General features: G+C 30.7%; 1 protein-coding gene across 50 annotated transcripts in view; it reads left to right on the top strand.

Moving 5' to 3' along the window:
• LOC145285972 (disco-interacting protein 2 homolog C-like) overlaps positions 1-16969 on the top strand; it is a 421962-nt gene that overhangs the window by 123384 nt on the left and 281609 nt on the right. For all 50 annotated transcript variants that reach the window (XM_080134543.1, XM_080134534.1, XM_080134527.1 and 47 more), the window contains exon 2: positions 13767-13841. In XM_080134543.1, coding sequence (XP_079990669.1) covers positions 13767-13841 — 75 coding nt within the window. The remainder of the gene's footprint in view (positions 1-13766; positions 13842-16969) is intronic.

The raw sequence follows: 16969 nt of genomic DNA, 5'->3' as shown, positions 1-16969 counted from the left end.
ATTGGTACTTAGGGGTTGTTTGATTTGTTTAATGAAAGATTGGTACTTAGGGGTTGTCAGAACTGTTTAATGACTGCGCACGCGCAGTTGTGAAACATGTTTATGTTAAGAATAAGTACTTTTCAAAACACCTTTTAGAGATTATGGCAAGCTGGTCTAATGGTTATCGTACTTGACTGTCTTTAGATTTTAATTTCAGTCACGGCTCGAGTATTTTTTATTTTGTTTTTCTTACAAAAAGTGAAATGTTTAGAAAAAAACATAATACTCGGATGCACATGTCTCAGTTTCTTTCCGTTTTTTTGTTTTGTTTTTTTTACTTTTTTTTTTTTTTTTACTTTTTTTTAAAGGAATTTAACGTTACGTTTAACATCGAGCAACGCCGGGTATATCTTGTAGTTTTGTTATAAAATTTCCAAAAATTAAATTTCTATTTGACACATGCACATGCATACATTTGTTTTATTTAGACAGTTGTTTAAGTGTTTTACAAATCCTAAGAGTAATTAAAAAAATTGTGATTCGAATCTTGATCACCTTATTATTAATTGAGAGCTGTGACTATTGAACCATCAGCAACACATCTAAGTAAAATCTATGAATACCTATACATTCATAAGACAACTATTCTATTGCTTTATGGAGAGCTGTGCATGTATGCTAAGTGGGAGTTATGAATATAAATTAAATTTTATATACAGGGTGGTTGGAAAGTAACTTCGGATACTTGAAATTCATTACTGAAATATAATTCTTACAATAAATGATTGGGGGGGGTGAGAGTTGTGGGGCTGCCCCCCTCCTTTTTTTTCCTTTAGTCCACCACATCCTATAATTGATATTTTTGTTGTTTTCTGGGTTAGCTGTTGGTGATATGTGGAGATTTTTTAAATCCTATCATAGATAGATGAATGGTGGTGAATACTATCTATCTATCTCGTTAACCTTAATCTTCAGATGGATTTTAGCCTTGATAAGTATTAACTCATTAGTAAAAAAGATAAAAAAAAAAGTTCCTTGTGAGATTAGTTGATGTGGTTTCCAGATATCTTGAAAAGCTTATGCCGAATGTGGATACCTATATTGAATTCTAAATAAAACATCATCCAATGCGCTTGCATTCATTTCTTGTAAAAAGTATGTTTCAGTAATGAATTATAAGGACATAACAATAGGGAGTTCTTTTCCAATTGCCTTATATATAAATCAATGCTTGGCAAATCTGGTTTAGATTACTGATAGTTATTTTAGTGATTTTAGTTCATTCCATTTTATTTTTTTAAAAATCGTTTTAACTATAAAATGAAATGTTACAAATTTGTCTTGGTATTCAGTATATGTTGAAATTATTTTTTAAAAATGAAACGATTTTCATCCATGTTATGGGGTGGGGGTATGGATGGTGTATTTAATGTTAAGCCTATGAAATCAGCTAAACACGTACTACAATATCATTGAAAGAGGCATAAACATATATCTATGTCCCTATGGACATAAATTAGCAACTGTTCAATGAATCGTTTACAATAAGTATTGTTTCAACACTAAATAAGGGTTGATATGCCATAATGCATCCATATTCTATAATGATTTAATTATGTTTATAATGATTTATTAATAATATTTATAATGATTTAAAAAATGTCATTTAAAACGCTGTTTACTATTAGATTAAGTTTTTAACGCTGTCCCGTGATCGAGTCATTTCTATCAGGCCAGTATTGTGTAATTTAATTACAAAATTAAATCCACTCAAAAAGCATTTTCGTTTCTTCATAAAAACAAGTCAACCATTTTAATCTTTTGTTAATAGTTGGAAAAAAATGAATGAATTACTTAATGACCTCTCGAAATTTAAAAGTAATTTGGAAGCAATTTTTGAAGAGAAATTAACTTTTGGTTTTAAATTTCTTTGCAAATCTTCATGTATTGTAAGATTGAAAATTTTAGAAGCTATTTACATCCAAAAACTTAAAAAAAATAATTTTGATTCAATAAATTATGAACAAATAACATGTGTATTCAATTTTTTGTGGACTGTTACCCTGATCTTCATAGTTGTAGTTGTTTCACCACGTTTCGACCAACTCCTCCTCTGGCCTTCTTCAGGTGGTTAACCGTGACAGAGTAGAAACGCTGAACATTGTCTGAAGTTTCAGTCCTACCCAAAGCAGACTAGAGGATTAGTTGGTGAGACAACAAGCAAGCAACAAGAAGGCAGTAATTACTGGGAATACAGTTACAAAACTCTGCATTTTTATCCTGTCTCCGTTAACCACCTGAAGAAGGCAGAAGAATGAGTTGACCGAAACATGGTGAAATAACAACTATGAAGATTAGGATAACAGTCCACAAAAAAATGAATACACATATTATGAAGCCTCATCTAAAAAGGATTCAAAAAAATAAAAATAAACAATAAATATAAATATCTATACCATAATAATTAAATTTAACTTTCAAGAAAAACATGATCCAGTTAAAAGAAAAAAAAAAAATTAATGCATGATTTAAAAAAAAAAAAAAAAAAAGACAAAATTAAAACTCCCGGGAAATGCCGGATAAGTTCAACTAATGCTACTAACATAAACAGACGTATGTGTAAATTCTTAACATTGACTGTTTGTGTAGGCAGCAAGAAGCTGGCCATTTAATCAGTCTATTGTTTGTTCATCTTGTCAACCACAAGGCTCCATCAAAAATCTATATTGTTTTCTTTTTCAACTAAGCTAACAAACTGTACAAAGAAAATGTGACATAATCGCTTATGTCTATCTATTGCTCTTTTCATAGACTAACACCTCGCCTTTGCTAAGAAGAAATATGTCATAAAACCGTTCTCTTATTTCTGCCTGTGTCATAGTGTCTCTATCACGGATTCTTGTTAACACCTGGATTTGTGTATGATATAGGATACCCTACCTACTTGTTATACGTTTTTTACTGTTTAAAGTAAGGTGAGTGTAAAGATAGTTTATTGGAGTTATTATATTCATCTACAAGTGCCGAAAAAATAAATCACTTTGGTTTTCTCCATTGAAATGAATTTTTTTTAAAGTGCATAATTCGATGAAATGTGAGAATTTTAGATGATTATTTTATTTTTATTAGAAGTAGTAAAATATTCAGATTTTAAATATGTTTGTAACAAATATGTCAAAAACAATATTTTATTTAAAAACTATTTGTTAAACAGGGCTCTATGGACAAATTTATCTTTAGTTGATCTTTGACAACTAAATATTTTCGTTTACTAGCCAAATAGAAAAGTTACTTGCCAAACCCACATGATTTTTAGAATATGACATTTTCGTTCTGTGATGATTATGTACATAATAAAGTTTTTTTCCGTTTTTTTTAATAAGTGTAATTCTAAATATACAACAAATTTTATGTTGATACTTGAAGGCATAAACATTCTAATTTCTTCAGATGTATTTTTAAACAGCCTTCGTTAAAAAAAAAAGAGTATTGTTCTATTAAACTTTTATTGTTTAAATAATTAACTTTGTTCGTTTTATTAAAAAAAACTTGAAAAGATATTTTCCACTCAGTAGTGAGCTTTGGAAGATTGTCAGTGAAAGAAATACAATCACAAAACGATAAGCGTTTCATTATTTCTTGTCGCCACTTTGAAAAATCACTCACAAATGCGACTGTTTCACTCACAATGTAGAGCCCTGTTAAATTTGTAGAGCTGGGTTCTATTGTTGATTTAACATTTTTCTTCTACAACTACAACTTAATGATTTTCTTAGCTTAAATTCTTTTTAATTAACTTGGAAATAAGTCGGTTTTCATCTGCTTTTTGTTTCCATATACAAAGAAAACTATTAATCCTACTCTTATGTCAAGTTGGGATAAATTACATTCCTTGGGTTTAGCTCATTGAATATTGGTATTACTACGGTCCCACCAAGAAAAGAACAAACATAATTATTATATGGATTATAATTTGAAATTCTCTTCTAAACACTTATAAGCTCCAAAACTACCTTTAACAGAAAGAACTATTTGGATGTAAGAGTATCATAGGAATGGTAGAATAATATTTTGCTACAAATGTAACTAATTAATACTGCTAATAATAAACACTTATTTATCTATACTCCTATCATTTTGTGTGTGTGTGTGTGTATCGATATTCATATTAAAAACCGTTTTTTTTTTTTTCCTATTTATTTTAAAAGAAAATACAATTTTGTTATATATGGGCCATGGAATTGTATTCACCAGCAAAAAGATCTAGCTAATTTGCATGTTCTTTTAAAGATTCATTTTAATTCCCTATTAGTGTTTTCGGTTTTCTGATGGCATAATCATCTTTGGTTAACTATAACGTGTAATTATATTCATGTAGATATTCTACATGATTTATACTTGCGTAATATTTGTGCAAAAAGTTTATAGTAAACACAAATCTCTTTCTATATATATTTCTGTATGCGTACATATATTTTTTAAAAAAATTTGCCTACCAAACTCCTGTCAGTTTTTGGTCTACAGATATGAAATTTAATATATAGGGTATTCGAACCCATGCAAAACTTTATATTTGGATTTTAGCTGGGGGGGGGGGAATTAGTGCAAAAGTGTGAATATTTAAAAAAAATGAAATTTGCCAGGTGAAAATCAAACGATGGCATTACAAATATGAATGCATAACGTAGTAGCTATTGGTTCAGGTTTTAATTTTTAGCCTTGCAGCAAACATGTCTTCATAGCTCAGGCATTAATGACAGAGGAAAAATTAAATCATAAGCTAAACGTTTTGGTTTTGATTCTCGGTGGTGGCGCACAAGTCTTTTTTTTTTTTTTTTTAACTTTTAAAATCATTACTATATATTGGGTTCATTCAATATAATATAATAATAAATACAAAATCTGCATTAATCAAAATATTATATTTAAGCATATTTTACAACCAGGCGATGCCAGGCAGCCTGCTAGTATACCAATAAAGTTGAGTTGTTTTCTCACCCTGACATTCATATTAAAAGCCTACTTTTTTATTTATAAAAATTATTAAAAAGAACTTCTTAATATACTCGGTCATGGATATGTGAACGACTTCATGAGGGTTAACTAATTTGCATATTCTTTGAAAAAGGAACTTTGATTAATTAATCATTTCTTTTATGGTTTCTTATTGGATGATTGGTTTAATTTAACTATTATGCCCATTTCTATTTATGCATATTTTCTATATCGTGCATAATTGCGTAGCATTTAAGATAAAAAGATTCTAGCAAACACACTTGTTTATATAAAGTGGCCTTGCCTGTGTGTGTGCGCGGAAAGTTTCTACCAAATTCCTTTTCGAATTTTTGGTCTCCAAACTAGAAACTTGATATACAGGGTGTCCACAAAGTCTAGCTACATTATGTAGCCAGACTTTGTGAAAGCATCCTGTAGATTATGCAGCCAGACTTTGTGGGCACCCTGTACACCCACACACACACACGTGTGTGTGTATATATATATATATATATATATATGGTGCCCACAAAGTCTGGCTACATAATCTAGAGGATGCTTCCACAAAGTCTGGCTACATAATGTAGCCAGACTTTGTATATAGAGTATTTGGACCTGCAGAACATTTTCAATTTGATTTTTAGCTGGTAAAATAGCTGCTAAGGCATAAAAATTGAAAAGAAAACATTGACCATGGCCTGGAATAAGTTGACTCTACCACCACCACCATCGAGATGATAAGGACTATACCCATTTATTTCTTATGCCTGGACTAATTAAAAGTTATAGGTTAAACAACATTTTTTTTTTTTTTTTCAGTTTTTGTATTGTACAGATTGAGATCATACACTAACGGACAAGGCTAGAGGTCTATATGTTTTGGTTTCAGTTCTAGCTGATGGCACCCAAGTCAATTTTTTCTTTTGTTTTACTTTTGAAATCACTACTATATATTATACAATATAGTAATTGATAGAGTATGGGCTCTATAAGAATAACTATGAAGTCTGCATGAATTAAAATATAATATTCAAGTATATTTTACAACCAGACTACAAAATTTATTGATAAAAATTTCACCAAATTTGACATGAAGTAAGTTTGACTTTTTGTAGGAGGTTCAATAGTATAACACTAGACTTTTTTAGCCTATTAAAGATTGACATAAGTTATAGCCTGTTGATTTACAATGTGTACTTTATGTAAAATTGGTAGTTGAATATGGTTAAATTTGTACTCATATATCCATTAAATACTCTCTAGTAAACTCTAACAGTGCATTGAATGGATACTATAATACTTAGTTTGCTGCACCTTATCATAACAAAGGTTGATACAAAATTTCAGCCAGATTGGTCCAGTAGTTTCTGAGAAAAAAGGATGAACAGACACAGACTAAGAGAAATATAATAGATTAGCTTAATTTTTTTTTTTTTTTTCTTATTTAAATTGTGATATTTAGTGCCAAGAAAAGTAATAGTCTTAAGTAGTGTGCCGAGGTTGAAATGTCTGAAAATTGTCATTGAATGCACAACAAACTTCTGTTGCTAAGACATTTAGAGTTTTCATTGTTAACTTACCTCGACCTTTCATTCATGACAAAGTCTCATAGTAAATCAGGAACTAATATCTTTTGCATGATCAGAGATTTTTTATTTTCCTTTACAAGTGACAAAGTGGGGCGGAGGGAATACCTAATGAATTGCTCCACTCATTATAAGGTGTTAGGAGCCCCACTTTAAATTTGGGGAGGGAGAGTTAAGAATCGTTATTTTTTGTAGGATCTAGGTAGAAAACGGATCTAGAAGTCACGTTTTTTTCCAGGCAACTCTGTGAGGTTGGAAGGTTTTTTTTTGTCATTTTTTTTGTCACAGAATTTTTATCCAGCTGACTCCTTATTTCAAAATTTCACTCTCTTTTCATGAGCAATGTCTTGTCCTCATGCTGAGACAAGCGAAATACTTTTCTTCAGTAAGATATTTTTTGTAAATAAGAGAACGTAAAAGTACAGAGAAAAAAACAATTTTTGTTACTGGAGTAAATTACTGTGGACCAATTAAAGAAATTGCTTGCCAAGTGAGCAAGTTATTTTATTAATTGAAAAGAATTTAAGTTCAGTCATTTCATCAAATATTGTTAAGATTGAAGAAAATTTGTGAAACACAAACTTCTACTTGTAAAATGAATAAACATGTGGAATCTTGAGGGAGGAGGAGGATAAAGAGGAGAAAAAGGATTGCAATATTTGAAACATTTCCATCCTGAATTTTTAGAAATTGTTGACACTTTTTTTTTTTTTTTTACACAGTGATCACCACTTATCAAGGCCCCGAAGCCACTCAGGGATAAGGGTTATTGCAAGTACATTACGTTAGTGTGGAGATTTGATGAAGTGTTTACTTAAGGGGGCGGTTCATTAGGAATTTGTTAACGTTGGACTTGAAGACATCCAAGTTGTAGTCCGGTGGGAAGCAGGCAGACGGAACAGAGTTCCACAGGCGTGCAGTTCTAAGAAAGAAGCTTTGTTCATGGAATCCGCGTTTTGATTTAGGCACAGATATAGAGTGGGGGATATTTTTCACAGTGGATTCAGCTAGACGAGTGTTTTTCGTGAAAGATTGGCGAGGGGGGGGACCAGAGATTGGAGTTCAGACGAGCACCTGCCATGGAAATAATGATAAAACAAGAATAGGCTCGCAACGTCTCTTCTGTGGGAGAGAGGTTGTTGGTTTCTTCTCTTTTTCACTTTTTTCTCCCTCCCTCTTTCTTACTCCCTCCCCTTTTCTCACTCTCTATCCCTTTATCTCACTCTTTATCCCTTTTTTATCTCACTCTCTATCCCTTTTTTATCTCACTCTCTATCCCTTTTTTTATCTCACTCTCTATCCCTTTTTTTATCTCACTCTCTATCCCTTTTTTTTATCTCACTCTCTATCCCCCCCTTTTTTTTTATCTCGCTCTCTATCCCTTTTTTTTTAATCTCACTCTCTATCCCTTTTTTATCTCTCCCTTTATCTCTTTCTCTCCCTTTATCTTTATCTCTTTCTCCATTTCTCATTCACTCATTTACACCCCTTGAATGAAATTTCCACAAGCACATCTATAAAAGTTGATGGTTAGTTAATTGGAAAATGCATTAGTGTAAGGAATGTAATTATATTTATAAGCTTTAACTTATGTACACAAAACATTACATTTTTTTTCTTAATATTTTCCACAGAATTTAAAGAATCTTACTTGGCCTAAATCTCAAGAGGCAATACTTTGCAACTTTGTATGGCCTGATCATGTTACTGGCCATATTTTTCACGTCCTAAACAATATTCTTTCTTTTACTGCTTTTCTAAGCTTAAAAAATTTCATGACATATGTTTTGGTGCTTTTTAATTCTAATAAGTTTACTTATATCGATTGGCAATTCTTTTTCTCTCATGGTATGAATACACTGCTTTGATAAATTTTGACGATTAAGTTTTTTAATTGAAAATAAATTTTCTTTAATTTTTTAATTTCTTAAACATATTTAAGGTAAACTTGAATTAACACAACTGACAAACACTTTTATGCAATTATTTATTTTTATTTAAATGCACTTTTTTTTTTTTGCTTAATAGCTTTATTTCTCTTTCTTTTAAATACAAATGACTTCAATTGCATGCATGTGCAACATTTATAAGCAAAGTCATAAGTTATCAGCATTGGACGAGTGGCGCTAATTTTTTTTTTTTTTTTTCTAGTTTTAATTGAATCTGACTTTGTTTGCATTAAACATTTTTTTTTTAAAATCTATTTTTGTTTCTTCAGCTTGAAATAATCAAAATTTATTGGCGACAAAATTCGGGGGAAAAATGTGTGACATAAAAAAAATAGTTGTAAGGGAGAATACACAAGTTTATACATCCTCAAAACAGTTCAAGTTTCTCTTAAATGCGTTTCTAGTGACTTCTGTCCTGAGGAAAAGTGTCTCATGGAATAGCGATGCAACCAGAGTAAGCAGCCTTTTGTTTGTTGAGTTGAAATGGTCAACGGTACAGCTTGTGGATATGGCGACAGATCTCGGTATGGTGTTGTTGTGGAAAAAAAAAATCATCAAGAGTTAAACTGTTTCTCATTCATAGCATATGTTAGAATTAGATCGCTTTGCAGTTTTCTCTGTCCAAATGTAAGTAGGTGCAGCCGCAAAAATCATTTTCTGTAAATGAGCAAGGAAAGCCCTCTTCACCATGCACATACCCATGTGTTGTACACATTTAAGATGAAGAATATCCTCCATCTATGGGCTGCAAGCCTGAATTGCATACTTCAATATTATTATATTGTCTCTGGGATAATGCTTTTCTTGGAAGATGATGATTACAATTTGCTAACGGGAATTTAGTTAACTTTCATATTCCAATTCTTTGCATCATATTAACCAGTCAGTTATCTGTATTTCCTATGGTGCTAGTGCACACTATAAAATCATCCCAGTTTAATCATCCTGGACAAGCAGGACCTGTGGAAATTCCACAGCGGACTCTTTCCATATGTAATTTATTGATGTTGGCATTCTGTGGATGTTCAGTGTAAATGGAAATGCCCTGATGTTATTATAGCTTTTTTGTTAAAACTGTAAAAGTATTTATCTAAGCTAGCAGGGGTGTCTGGCATAGCCCAGTTGTTAAATATGCTTAAATATGATATTTTAATTCTTGCAGATTTTGTATATATTCTTATATATTATAAAGTTGTTATTTCAAAAATAAAAAAATATATCCATATGACTTGAGTGCATCATCAGCTTCAATCGAAACCAAAACTTATGAAGAATATATATATATATATATATATATATATATATATATATATATATATATAAAGCTGGATGTGTGTGTGTGTGTCTGGTCACGAATACGCTCCTATATGGTTGACTATTTTAAACAACTGATTGCATATAATGATAGAAGATGTATCGAGACATAGGAATGGGTATGTTTGATCTGGCAGAACGGTGGTTCATTAAAATTGTGGGATCTGCATTCGCGCCTGGTCCACAAAGTATGGAAATAAAAAAAATTTAAAAAAAAACGTTTACGAGTGTTTTTGATATAGATGTACATAAGAATACTTTGATAAGTATGTTTTAACTTAAATAGGGATGGTATAATTAAATTGTGGGGTCTGCGTTCGTGCCTGGCCTCCATAGAATGGAAATAGGCACACACTTTAATAAAGACTTTTCATATTTATCTGCGTAAGTATACTTTGATAATTATGTTTCAGTTTGAAGAAATATGGTATAATAAAATTATGGGGTGTTCATTCGCGCCTGACCTCCATAGAATGAAAATATGTCACAAAGTTTAACAAGGTGTTTTAATATAGATCCACAGAATATTGCGATAAGTGTTTCAGTGTGAACAGGTATGGTATAATAAATTATGGGGTTTATCTATTTTATTTTTACTTTCATCATATTTTGCTTTGGTTTGGATACCCTCAAATTCGAAGCTATCTCTTTACAACCCTTCCTTTTCATAGCCTATCATACTTTCATAAATCAGAGTCCATTTTCTGTAGGCTGTTTTTGAACCCAGTCAACGACAGGTACTTTTGCTAATATATATATATAACTTGAGTTCCTTCAGCTATACTTGAAACCAAAACTTATGAAGAATTCTTGGTAAAATTATTTATTGCAAGAAATGGAAGATCATAACAATTAAACGGCAGTCACTCGGAAGAAAAAAGATGTAAGCGTAACACACAAAATAACACATACGCTATAAAATTCATAATCCTTTCTGCTATCTAATTATATTTGATACAAATAAACTTTAGTCTATACCTGAATTGTACATTAAGTTTCACTTATGAATGTATGAGCACCCAAAATAATCTTTGTTTTATTGCTGAATATGTGGGAACACTTTGGAGATCATCTCATTAGTAGGATGTGTTATCCTGACTGGGTTTCACATTCAGCAGATTGTATCCAGGTGTATTCATACCGTGAAGGTGCACATTTGGAGCATATAATAAAATGCCAATAAAAGAAAGACTAATTTATTCATTGCGGACTATTATCCTCATCTTTCTTAGATGTTGTTTCACAACGTTTCGGCCAACTATTCCTCTGGCCTTCGTCAGGTGGTAATAGTTGTCCGAAGCGTTGTGAAACAACATCTAAGAAAGATGAGGATAATAGTCTGCAATATAATAAATTAATAATACTTATCTCAATAATGAATTCCATTAAAATAATATATAATAGAAAGACTTGGACATTCATGTCTGAAACTTGGACACATATAGACTGAAGTTTATTTGGATATGGTTGAATGGCAAAAATTATTGTGAATTTTATTATTATTTATTCTGGGTGTGTGGCATTTAATTTGGATCATCCTCTAATTGACATGAACAGAATGGTAAATGGATTGTGTTCCACACTTAATGCTAATTAGCACAAAAAAAAAAAATCAGCAATCTAAATTTTCTTTTAAGCAATCAAAATCACAAAACTAAATCGATAGCATAGTTCTAAACATATCCACTTAAAAAATAATAAAATATTTTTTGGTGGATGGATAGTTGTACATATTGTAGATCCTCAAGAGAATGAATATTAAATCGTTTAATTAAAAATCAACCTGTGAAGACATTAAACACTGTATTGCATACTCTATCAGAGAAAGGGAAACCAATAGTGTTCTTGCTATGAAAACCATTTCATTTTATAAACTCCACAGCATATATAAACATTGTTTGTTGAACTTCAAACTTTGCGTCTGACTATAGAAATACTAATTTCGCAGTCAATAGCACCCATCACTTTCCAAAATATATGAACGATTAGTTCTTTCATGCTAACATTGTGACATATTTTAATTTGTTTCGTTTCCAAGAATGCGGTCCATTCCAAACCAGAACATGATCCATAGTCCTTGTTAATATATTGTTTATTTCTTCCCGTTTTTGTACTTATTAATATTCCTATCAATTTGTATATTTTATACAATCTTATGTCATTGTTGTTTCTTCAGCATATTGTCTTTTCTAAGACCCATAATGGTTCCACGTGGATAATCACTTAAATTTTTTTTACTTTTACTTATTTGTTTGCATCTGGCAATGGCATGTCTACATATGTGACACATTAGTGGTACAATAAATAAATTAAAATGTTAAAAACGCTTGTTTTATTTTTGAAGTTGGGAGCTAAACAACTGTGGAATTTCCAATTGGCCTCATTAGTTAATAAACTTTATATGAGTAAATAGCAACTTATGTTCAGTTAAGTGTATGCAGTGAATTAACATTAAAAGCAAAAAAGGGTTGATTTGCAGTAAAATGGATAAATCATAAATATTTATTTCTCTTGTTTTATTTTTAATATGTTATCTACATATCTATAAAAGTGAATGTCTGTCTGTCTGTGTACATTTCCCTACCAAAACAACTCTGCCAATTTTCGGTCTACAGACTCGAAATTTGACATAAGGGGTATTGAGATTTGGGAAAACCATTTTAATCAGTTTTCGGCTAGAAATTTGGCTGTTAAGGGGTCAAAGTCCAACAATTTGTCTTTGAAGAACTCTACCAAACTCCTCCGCCAATTTTGGGTCTAAACATTTGAAATTTTAGATGTAGGTTACTTGGACATGGATCTAACTTTATAATTTTATTTGAGCCCAAAACAAATGCTACAGGGTCATAATTGGGGTCAAAGTTTTTAAAAAATGATCTCTGCGGTCTCTACAAAATTACTCAACCAATTTCTGGTCTAAACATTTGAAATTTTACATAAAGTGCATTCAAACATAGTGCAAGCTTTTTAATCGGTTTTTGGTTGAAAAGTTAGCTGCCAGTGGGCCAAAGTTAAAAAAAAAAATTGACCTTTGCGATCTCTAGCAAACTATTAAGCCAATTTTGAGTCTAAGCATTCTAAATTTTACATAAAGGGTATTCAGATATGCAGCAAGCTTTTTAATCAGTTTTTAAGCGAAAATTTCTCTGCCAAGAAGTTAGAGTTAAAAAAGTTGACCTTTGCAGGCTCTACCAAATTCCTCTGCCAATTTTGTGTCTAAACACTTGAAATTTTAGATGTAGGTTACTTGGACATAGGTCAAACATTCTAATTTGATTTGAGCCCAAAACAAATGTTAAGGAGTCACATTTGGGGTCAAAGTTAAAAAAAAAAAAAAAAAAAAATTTGACCTCTTCTGTCTCTACCAACTTTTCTTTATGTTAGTTAAGGAAGCCTATTATATAGAAAGGCATTATGGTACATATGCAGACTTTTTAATATATACATATGCACATAGTTATGAACAGTGCATAGAGCTTGAGCGAAGCCGGACGGAACTGCTAGTCTATAATATAAAAGAAAATGGTATTTCTGTCTGGTTAAGACATGAGAATTAATAAAGATACAATAAGGAATTTTACATATTTCAATTGAGTATAACCTCCAGCTGGTTATGGTGAATAGATATTAAAATATTACAGTACTATAATATTCACTTATTTGAGTTCACCAAGTGCATAATGACGGAGTGGGGGCAAAAAAGTTCCTTTTTTAATTCTTACTAGTAAATATTTGAAAAAGAACACTGAAACTAGGTCAAGCAATCAGCTGATGATGACTTTATCCTTTTCTTTTTAACTGTTATTATTTCTATTATATTTAACCGGTGTCCAGAGAGAGAAAGAGAGATTAAATACATTTTTTTATCCATGTTTCCGGGCAATACCGGGTAGCTCTAATAGTTACTAATAAGTAATATATATATTATTCTATTTTCCAGGTGACATTACCCAGAAGGGATATGAAAAGAAAAAGAATCGTTTGTTGGAACCTTACAGAAAACCATCTGAGTCAGGTATTACTGGCTTTTTTTTTTTTTTTTTTTTTCTATTTTGACTAAGTAAAACATTGAATTATGAAAACTTTTGTTGGTGGATAATTTTCTTATTTCATTTGTTTTGGTTGATATATTATTACACAGGTCCATTGTTTGTCCATTGTTCAAGAACTAGCAGAAAATTAAAATATAACAATTAATTATTAGTGTTATATATGAATAAAAAGTTAAACTTATGGTCAATGTAAATGTGAATTGCTGTTGACCGAGAGGGAAAAAAAACTCTAGCCCACAAAGCCAAGGTTGGTTTTGTTGACTGTGTTTGAATCTTTCAAGCAGCAGTAAGTATTGCTTCTTACATTGATGCTTACATAAGCATGAAACATTAGTGCCTGCAGATATAAAAAAGGTGTTAATATTTATTTTAACACATATATGATACATAAATAATGTATATTTCTACTTTTAAATTGATCGTAAATTCTTAAATCCTCTATCATAAATTCATTGTAAAAATGATTTGTTTCCATCAGAATAATTAAAATGTAAACCAAGTGTAAATTTAGCACCTTAGCTAAACACTGAATTTGAAAATCTGCACTTGTCTTATTTGGAGTTCAAAAACACAATTAAAACCTGAAATGGTTAACAATAAGATTTATTACCTTTTATACAGAAAAATATAAAATGGATAGTTTTTGAATTCTGGAATGGTCAAAATTGATATTATTTTTTGTACGAGAAAACATGACGAGAATTAGGAAAAAAAGGAGGGATAGTTTAACTGTAAAACAACAAACTGTTGCTAGCAAGACTAGTACTACTACTTGGTGAAGTCAGTTTTTTTTATGCATATGTTTCTCAGAGGAGTCCAAATTCTTGGAGGGAAATATTCTCCCTTATAACATTGTTCTTTTTGCAAAAATGTGGCTCATTTGAGTGACATCAAATGCATAGACATACTAAACCTGTTCCTTTCAGAGACCAGCGGAACAGAATTTCTGAATTTACGCTCAATTCTAAAGTGTTGTTATAAAACCTATTATAATAATTTATGAATTCATCAAAATTAATTTTTAATAAAATTCTAATTTTTGTAATAAGGCATTTTTTAAACTGGATTTGATTCACAGTAAACAAGATTTTCTTATAATAATGCAAAGCTGACAAAAATTCGTTGAATGATTATGAACAATTTAAATTTCATTTTAGTGACTCATATTTTTTCCTGGCTTGTTTGCAAATTAAATAGAACCACTGAATCCTCATTAATCTTCTGTTTTGCTTATAACAGCTGTGAAAAATGAACTGGACATTTTATTCCTAGCGTAATCAAATAACTTAGTTTCTATACACTAGTAAACTATAACTATTGCTAAAAAAATGGGTTGTTTTTAAGTTATCAATAAAATTATCTCCAACCTACATAAATATTAGTGTGCTGGTTAAGTACAGGTGCAATATTGGATTTTACAACAACTTAATTTTGACAAAATCATGAAAGGGAACTTGATAAGCCACCAGACTAATTTACTGGGAGATCAACAGATGGCTCTGTGTGAAGCACACCATTAATTCAATTGTTTAGACTGCACCTGCTGGTAGTAGTCTTGCTTTATTTTTAGACTAGCGGGGGTACCTAGCGTTGTCCGGGTGTGGAGAGATTTTATGGTAAGAGTAATGTTTCAAACAAAAAAAAAATTAACCAACCTCCTAAAAAAAAAAATGTAAATAGGAGCAAGTAAAAAAAAGTAATAAGCTGGCATTCTGTAATTCTAAGAGGAAAAGAAAAAACCGCATTGTTTAGTTGCAGCATCCACCGTGACATATGACGTCGTCACCATTCAAATTAAGCTTAGTCATGTTAAAGGGACCAAAAAGACTTATAGACATGATAGGTGTATAATTAATAGGTAATTAGGTGTGTTGATGGATAATGGTGAAATATAATCGTTCATCCTGCAAGGCTCTGAAACTAAGGATGCTGGAAAATTTGTGCTTGTATTCATTAGAAAATTCTATTCATGAAGTCCAATTTTCATTTTAAGTTAATTTTGTTGCATCCATTAGTTATGTAGTTTACAATAGCAATCCACTCTTACAATAGATATTTATTTTTATTATTATATGCTGAAAAGATTAACAATATCTTTTTGTAATCTTTTATTTCAATTAGTGGTGGGACGATGAATCGGAATCGTTAATCGTAAGAATCATGTATTTTGAGGCGTATCGGAATTGCATCGTTAAAAAATACCTTAGATTTACGATTCTTTCATTACGATTCTCTTATATTTTTAAGTTGAACTGCTTGTTTGAAGTGAGATTAATGCTCTCAAAAATTTATGATAAAAACGTCATAGAACTTTTCATAACATATTTAATATTATGTACAAGAATTTTATTAACTACTTTAAAGGTAATCTTTATTTATCTTAATGAGTTTCAAAATTTTTTTGAATCTTTTTCTTTCTTTAATTCTTTGAATTCAAAAATTTTTTTTTTTTTTACAATTTTCTTTTTACTTTTAGCTTAACTTGCTTTTATATTTTACCATTTCATTTTTTAGGAATAAATGCTTCTCTACATTAAAAATCGTGTCTAATCTGCCCTGCGTGGGGAGGCAAGTAAATAGGAAGTAATATGGCGACTGAAAAACGTTTTTCAACCACCATAAAAGCATCACAATACATTTAAATCCTGAAGAATTTCTGCCATGCGCACTTGTTCTAAGTTAACTAGCCACTACTTGTGTTTCAAACTTTAAAAAAAAAAGAAAAAAGTGCTTTAAAATAGTAAAAACACTAAAGCTTTTTTCGTTTTGGAAGGGTTTTTTTAGGCGCTCTTATTATCTCAAAGAACCAGCTATGTAAACACTTTTCAATAATTATTTTTTTTTTAAATTCTTTACAATCAATTTTTGGAACTCTTGACTCTTGTCTTCCAATTTTTCGTCTGCTAAAATTTTAATTACGTGATTAGCGTCAATAAAATAAACCATTTAGTCAAGTGCCGTTTGTTATGGATTTAGTTGAATACGATATTAAAAATCACTTTATTGGTACTTACGTACTTATGTTACCAGACTGACGTGTGTTTTGTAACTATTCTATACTTTCACCTAACGAATTCATAAACAAAAACTT

Source organism: Euprymna scolopes, chromosome 10 (assembly GCF_053919585.1).
Source record: "Euprymna scolopes isolate OS-2025 chromosome 10, ASM5391958v1, whole genome shotgun sequence".
Taxonomy (NCBI): Eukaryota; Metazoa; Mollusca; class Cephalopoda; order Sepiida; family Sepiolidae; genus Euprymna; species Euprymna scolopes.
Note: the sequence above shows the minus strand (reverse complement) of the source record. Positions and strands in the feature narration are given on the sequence as shown.